This window comes from Bos indicus, chromosome 14, assembly GCF_029378745.1.
Source record: "Bos indicus isolate NIAB-ARS_2022 breed Sahiwal x Tharparkar chromosome 14, NIAB-ARS_B.indTharparkar_mat_pri_1.0, whole genome shotgun sequence".
Lineage (NCBI taxonomy): Eukaryota > Metazoa > Chordata > Mammalia > Artiodactyla > Bovidae > Bos > Bos indicus.
The window spans coordinates 81,435,573-81,442,507 of record NC_091773.1 but is presented as its reverse complement, the minus strand read 5'-3'; the positions used below and the strand labels follow the sequence as shown (position 1 = coordinate 81,442,507).

Sequence of the window (6,935 nt, the reverse complement as noted above, 5' to 3'; positions counted from 1 at the left end):
CTACAGAGTCCACATTCTGCCATGTTGATTCAACGTGAAAGGGGTCCTGTGGCCAAGTGAGTCTTCAGATGCAGAAAGAAGTGACAGTCACACACACACACAAACGGGTGTTGTATGCTTCCATTTACATGAAATGTACAAGACAGGTAAATCTATAGGAACAGGAAGTAGACTGGTGGTCATCTAGGACTGCAAGATTGGGGAGTCATTAATGGATGATTAATGGCTACAATGTTTTGCGTTTTTTTTTGGAGTGATGAAAATGTTCTAGAATTGATTGTGGTGATGGTTAACTCTGTGAATACCCTAAAAACCATGACTTGTACCATTTAAATTGAGGAATTGTATGTTATGTGATTTATAGCTCAATGTGGCTGTTAAAAAACCCAAAACAAAAAATAAAAATAAGCACAGCAATGATCTTCGAGTCAAAACGAATCACGACACAGCTGTTGGCAGCAACATGACCACTCTACCCGGGACACAAGCAAGGAGAGGGGGAGCCTCTGGGGACCCTGGGGAGGACACCGGGTCTTCCTGGCCGTCCAGCAGCAGGCAAACGCCGCAGGCAGCTGAGAAGCTGTGTGGGTGATCTTGGCAGAGCTGATATCGTGCAGAAGCTTAGAGCCACGAGAGTGCAGGGCTTGTTTGCCTTGCACGCCCAGATAACAGATGCTGTGAGGAGGACCCGGGGAAGAGGATTGCAAGATAGGCAGGAGCTCAATGATCCCATTCCTGGAATCATTCATTCATCCATTCATTTCTTTTTTCAGAAAATATTTACGTGGGGTAAAGCATGTGACCGAAGTGAAGAAGGCTGACAGCTGATAACGAGGGAGAGGACGGCTCCCTGGATTGGCTGGTCGGGGAAAGGCTCTTTGAAGAGGTGACTTACAACTTGGTTCTAAAGGAGGAACTGGCCTTGGAAGATCCACCAAGAAGTATGTTCCATGCAGTGGACATGTGGTGTGTGTGTGTCGTTGTTAAAAAAGAATAGGCATGTATTCAGATGATATTAGGAAAAATGGAGCACGCTCTGTGGGAGACAGCTGAATGTGTTTATAGATTGTGATGAAATCAGTAGAGAACAAACTGAAAGCTAAGGGGATGGTTGATGAAAGAATGTTCCAGAAGACCTGAGAAGAGAGGGATTCTGTCGCATGCAGAATGGAGACTGGACATACAGTTTCTGGTGCCAGGACAGGAAGCAGAGCTCCCTCCTGCTAGTTCCTGTGATCTCTGCTGCCGAAGAGGAGACTGTCTGCTGAAAGAAAGGCGGCCGGGAGCGGGCTTGGGGTTCTGAGGGGTGGGAAGGACCGTGGAGTGGGCGGGGGGCTGGCCAGGGCTGCATATAAGGCGTCTGGGGGGCCGGGCACCGCACTGTGGGGTATGCAGGTGCTGGGGCCAGAGGACACGCTATGCGCTGTTGTGCGGCTCTTGCAGAGCACGATGCTGGGGCTTTGGAGACGGTCTGACCCAGGTTGGACCAGGAAACAAACAAACTGAGCAGGAAAGCGAGTTAAGATCGAAACTGACATTAAAGTCTAGACCAGGACATAAAGGAAGGAAGTGATGTCGAGAAGGAGGAAAAAAGCAGAAGGATTCTAATGAGTCAAAAGCCAAATAAGCATAATGGGAAGAAGGGAAGGCATCAGAAGGGAGCTATTTCCTTGTTACTCCGTGGTAGCCCTGCGCACACACATTAAAGTACTTGCAAGGATAACAGTAGCTACTTGTCACTGTAAGAAGAAAGGTAAGTTTGACCTACATAATTTCATTTAATTCTCATAGCACATAACATAATCCCCATTTTACTGATGAGAAAACTGAGGCTTAGTGAGGTTAAATATATTGCTTGCAGTTTATAGCTAGGAAAAAGAAGAAACTGTATCTGTCTGATGACACCAATGCCCACAACCACCAGACAGATACACATTTCTTACTGTAGAATAGTCTATGACTCCTGCACCCTTGTGTTAAGGGCTGGTAACCCAGGCCAGTCATAGTAACCCATCAGGCTTGGCAGGATGAAGTCCAAATCCCCTCAAGAGACACAGAAGGTCAGAGTCCAAACCACACCCTCCTCTGTAGTCACAGCCTCCCACACCCTCTGTTCTCGCCTGTAGGAACTATTTTCAGAAAGGCCTCAGGACAGCTTTTGGACATGATGCTATCCGGGTCAGTGATGTCCTTCTTCCTCTTCTCCTGGCCGAAACCTTCCAGTCCTTCCAGACTGAGTGTGAGTATCAGCCCCTCTCCCCTTGTCTCAGTGGAAAAATCACAGTGATGCCATTTTCCAGACCAGCTGTCTCCAGAGCATCTCTGCAGACCCGCACCACAGCTGTCTTCCTCACACTAAAATTCTGGTACACTGACTCCTTGTTCAGGGCTCTCTTTACAGTCTCATAGCCCCTTCCCCTTCCATTCAGTATTTCTCCATCTGGAAGGGTCCAGAAAAAGGAGGGGAAAGGACTCTGACCAAGACCAGGGATGGGCTCAGAGCAGCCTCAGGGATCCCTGGGCTTGTTCCAGCACTTCAGATTGGCCAGTCTGGTTCCCACAGCATCCTTTTAGCAGCTGGTAAAGAGGAGAAATCAGACAATAAAACAATGTAGTCTATGAACTCAAGATATCTGTGGATATCCTTAACTTTTAACACTTTTTTTTAACACTTTCTAACACTTATAATCCAAAAATTAGAATGTTGAATAGTTATCTTTGCTCTGTGTTATACATTATAACTATAATAGGTGCTTCTGTGTTATAATCCAGTTAGTGGGGTGGGTCACTCAGTAGGGAGGTGGGTGGTTTGTGGGTGCACCCAGGATGTGGTTGAAAACCCCCCGCAGATTTCACTTTCTGGTTGGCTGATTGGGCAGATATCTTATTTTTCTGGAGCGGTTTTTTCCTTCTGTGTAGAATGGCAGTCGTAGGAGAGCCTTCCTGGCATTGTTTGGGAGGTCAAATGACAGGCTGATTGTCCAAAGCTCTTTGTCAACTGTTGCAGGCCTTAGGGGGAGATAATGGGGGTATTATTTCCCGGAGTGTGAGAGGACCTTATAGGAGGCACTGCCCGCGTTTAACCTGGAAATGCTAATTCAGGGAACTCACCAACCGCGCGGCAGGAAAACCCGGGGAGAGGCCGGGGCCGGATGCAGGAGCAATGGCAAGTCAGACCCCTTGGAGTCTCCCTCAAAGAGAAACATTAACCCGGCGCGTCGGGGTGGGGACGGCGGCCCCCGGACGCCCCGTCTGCGCCCCCGGGGCCGCTCCAGGCAAAGGTCACGCGCGCGTCCTGCCGGAGGCCGGCTCCCAATGGGCGCCGGGGCCCCGGGACGGCGGCCCCGCGCGGGGAGGCCGGGAGGCGGGCGGCCGGCCGGGGGCAGGGCCGGCGGGGCCGCGCGGGGGCCGCAGCAGCATGGGCCGCCGCGCCGAGCGGGTAGGTGGGCTCCGCGGGGCGCGGAGCGGGGCTCGCCTCCAGCCCGGGCGCCCGGGCGCGTCGGGGTCTGCAGACGCGCGCCCCGCTTCTGGAGACCCGGCCGCGGGTCCCGGCGGCGGCGCCCCGCGCGCAGCGGGGTCGGGCTTCGCGGGGCTCCGTCCTGGGGCCGGCCGGGCGCTCTGTGCGTTGCCCGCGGAACCAGGGCTATGCGGGGAGGACGGGCTTGTCGTCTTAAGCCATCGGTTACGGCGAAGCTCGCGGGGGTCCTCCGCCTGGCCCCGGAGGGGACGCCCCCCGGAGGCGGGGGAGCCCCTTCCACAGGCCGGGTCCGCGCCCGAGCCGCGGGCCTTTGTGCCTCACCGGGACGAGCGGAGCCTCCTCCCCGGGAGCGGAGCTGGGGCCGCGGAGCCCGGCCGAGCCGCCTGGGAGCCGGAACCCCGCGGGGCAGGACGGGGGCCCAGGGCGGCAGGGTTCGGGGCTGCCGCCCGCCACACGCCCTGGTTTCGGTTTAAAGGTTCACCCCCGATAAGGGCAGGGGAACAAAAGCCCCGCTGGCGCCCGGCAGGACCCACAGGGGGAGGCCGCCCTGGCGTCTGTGGAGGTCGTTCCCCTCCGGCTGGCGGGGCCAGGGACGGACCGTCCTCCTCACCTCAGCCAGTAGGTGTTTGTCACGTTTCCGCGCTTCCTCACCTCAGCCAGTGGGTGTTTGTTTCCGCGCTTCCTCTCCTCAGTCAGTAGGTGTTTGTCGCGTTTCCGCGCTTCCTCACCTCAGCCAGTAGGTGTTTGTCGCGTTTCCGCGCTTCCTCTCCTCAGTCAGTGGGTGTTTGTCGAGTTTCCGCGCTTCTTCTCCTCAGCCAGTAGGTGTTTATCACGTTTCCGCGCTTCCTCACCTCAGTCAGTAGGTGTTTGTCGCGTTTCCGCGCTTCCTCTCCTCAGCCAGTGAGTGTGTGTTTCCGCGCTTCCTCACCTCAGCCAGGAGGTGTTTGTCTAGCGCTTCCTCTCCTCAGTCAGTAGGTGTTTGTTTCCTTGCTTCCTCTCCTCAGCCAGTAGGTGTTTGTCGCGTTTCCGCGCTTCTTCACCTCAGCCAGTAGGTGTTTGTCGCGTTTCTGCGCTTCCTCTCCTCAGTCAGTAGGTGTTTGTCGCGTTTCCGCGCTTCCTCTCCTCAGTCAGTAGGTGTTTGTCGAGTTTCCGCGCTTCTTCTCCTCAGCCAGTAGGTGTTTATCACGTTTCCGCGCTTCCTCACCTCAGTCAGTAGGTGTTTGTCGCGTTTCCGCGCTTCTTCTCCTCAGTCAGTGGGTGTTTGTCGAGTTTCCGCGCTTCTTCTCCTCAGCCAGTAGGTGTTTGTCGAGTTTTCACGCTTCCTCACCTCAGTCAGTGGGTCTTTATTTCCGCACTTCCTCTCCTCAGCCAGTAGGTGTTTGTCGAGTTTTCACGCTTCCTCACCTCAGTCAGTGGGTCTTTGTTTCCGCGCTTCCTCTCCTCAGCCAGTAGGTGTTTGTCGCGTTTCCGCGCTTCCTCTCCTCATTCAGTAGGTGTTTGTTTCCGCGCTTCCTCTCCGCCGCCTTCCCGTCTCTCCCACCCAACTTCTTGAAAGAGTGGGTGACACTCACCGTCTCCATGTCCTCCTGCGCTAAGTCGCTCAGTCAGTCTGCCTCTTTGAGACCCCATGGACTGCAGCCCACCAGGCCTCTCTGCCCAGGGATTCTCCAGGGGAGAACACGCGAGTGGTTGCGTGTCCTCCTCCAGGGCGTCTGCCCGACCCCAGCTCGAAGCTGCGTGTCTCGCGGCTCCTTCGCCGGCGGGCCGGCTCTGCACCACTAGCAGTACCGCGCTCGGCCCCAGGCAGTGCGGAGGGGCCTCTGCTCTGCCTCTGAGGACGAAGCTTGGCTGCGGTGCCAGAGGCCTCTGGGGCCTCAACCGTGCAGTCTGTTGCCCTCAGCCTTCCCCAGGGCTTGTCTGTGTCATTGTGAGTGGTTGGTCATCCTCTCTCTGAAGAATTTTCCTGTCCTGGAGCCTTTGATGCTGGCCTCCTGGTCCCCTCTGACCTGTCACCATTGACTGCCTCCCGTCTTCCCCTTGGTCTCCCTGGCACACCTCATCTACCTCCATGGTTTCCCCCGCTTCATACACATCTTTAGCCTGTTTGGGTCTTTCTCCTAAATGCCACCCTTCTCTACAGCATCTCTCCGCTCTGCGGTCTCATGGAGCCTCTTCAAGTCCACGAATTCAGACTGAGCGTCTCCTCCCCTCCCCTCCTAGGCCCACTCCTCCGCCATTGTCCACCGCTCAAATGGGGGTCCCTCGTTGTCCAAGCCAGACAGGACAGAGTCACCCTGGACAGAGCCATCATCCCCTTTCATTCATGACACCTGGTCAGTCCCCAAGTCCTGTCCCCTTCCCTGCCTCATGGGTTTTGTGCACTTGCTAGCGTCTCCAGGCCAGCTCAGTGTCAGTTCAGTGTCAGTCAGGACTGCCCCACGTTGACTCCGGTCCCAGCTTTCTGTGAGTTTCATTTGAGACCAGTACTGCCCACCCCCAGGCGCCCTGTATCCGTCCTGTATCAAATGGTCTTTCTAATGCAGTGCAATCATGCAGATCTTTTTGGAAGAGTCCACAGTGGGTTCCTGGTTTTTCCTTTTGAGAACAATGTTGATGTACATGGGAGCTCTGGACTTGCCCTTTACCTCTGTCTTCAGTGTGCTGTCTTATCAGTCACCCACTCCCTCTCCATGTATGATGCACATGTGATGCACACCGTACCCATGCAGTGTGTAAATTCAGGCATGTGAAGCTATTTCCTCACCTTGACTTTCCTCCGTGTCCTTCTCTTGGGTCTGGTCTGACTTCTGTTTTTTCTTAGACTCGGCTGGCAGCCCCTCTCCTGGAGACCACCCAGGCCATCAGCTCCTTATCCTCCAGCAGGGTGGGTGGTCCTCTCCTTTTCTCCCAGAGTTTCCTCATCTCTTCTGTCAGAGCATTTACCATTCTTTGTTGCAAGAGTCTGCTTGCTTGTCCGTCCTCCACTGGTCTGTAGGCTCCTCGAGGGCAGGATCAGCTCTGTCTGTCCTCACGTCCTTTGAGCCTGTTCTCTGGACCCAGGGGGGACGCTCAATGTGTTTATGTGAATTCTTGTACAATTCTTGTCAGTGACAATGATCTTCAGGCGTTGAATACGATGACAGAGATACAATGTTTAATACAACATGTAAAGAATGAAAAATGAATGTCAACCCTGATTATCAGGGACAGGCACAGTCTTCCAAGTATTTAACAAGTGAAGGTGTAAACTTTCTGGGTGTTTGAGATAACCCAAGCGAGGTGGACTTCTTTTGTTGTTCTGGCCGCGCAGCATGTAGGATCTTAGCTCCCTGACCAGGGATTGAACCTGTACCCCCTGCATTAGAAGCTCAACGTTCCAACTCTGGGACGGCCAGGGGAGTCTCAAACTGGGCCTCTAAGAGAGCCCTTTGATAAACTGACATCAAAGAATCAAGCT

The 6,935-nt window shown here is 54.4% G+C and overlaps 1 protein-coding gene and 1 long non-coding RNA gene across 9 annotated transcripts in view; one reads left to right on the top strand and one right to left on the bottom strand.

The window, feature by feature from the left end:
• Nucleotides 1-1,806: 1,806 nt before the first annotated feature.
• ENPP2 (ectonucleotide pyrophosphatase/phosphodiesterase 2) overlaps nucleotides 1,807-6,935 on the top strand; it is a 136,832-nt gene continuing 131,703 nt past the window's right edge. For 2 of the 7 annotated variants that reach the window (XM_070802982.1, XM_070802978.1), the window contains exon 1: nucleotides 1,807-2,239. In XM_070802982.1, the coding sequence (XP_070659083.1) occupies nucleotides 2,165-2,239 (75 nt within the window). In that variant the 5' untranslated portion in view covers nucleotides 1,807-2,164. Of the gene's footprint in view, nucleotides 2,240-3,024; nucleotides 3,167-3,337; nucleotides 3,440-6,935 lie in introns of those variants that run through there. The other 5 variants (XM_070802984.1, XM_070802986.1, XM_070802981.1 and 2 more) reach the window with 5 other exon arrangements.
• LOC109568518 (uncharacterized) lies at nucleotides 1,838-4,184 on the bottom strand. 2 transcript variants are annotated; one of them, XR_002182261.2, is made up of 3 exons: nucleotides 4,089-4,184; nucleotides 3,112-3,191; nucleotides 1,838-2,577 (listed from the first exon to the last, which is right to left on the bottom strand). It is a non-coding gene; the product is annotated as an uncharacterized lncRNA (long non-coding RNA). The 2 variants fall into 2 exon arrangements; XR_002182260.2 differs by lacking the exon at nucleotides 4,089-4,184 and having other exon boundaries at nucleotides 3,112-3,254.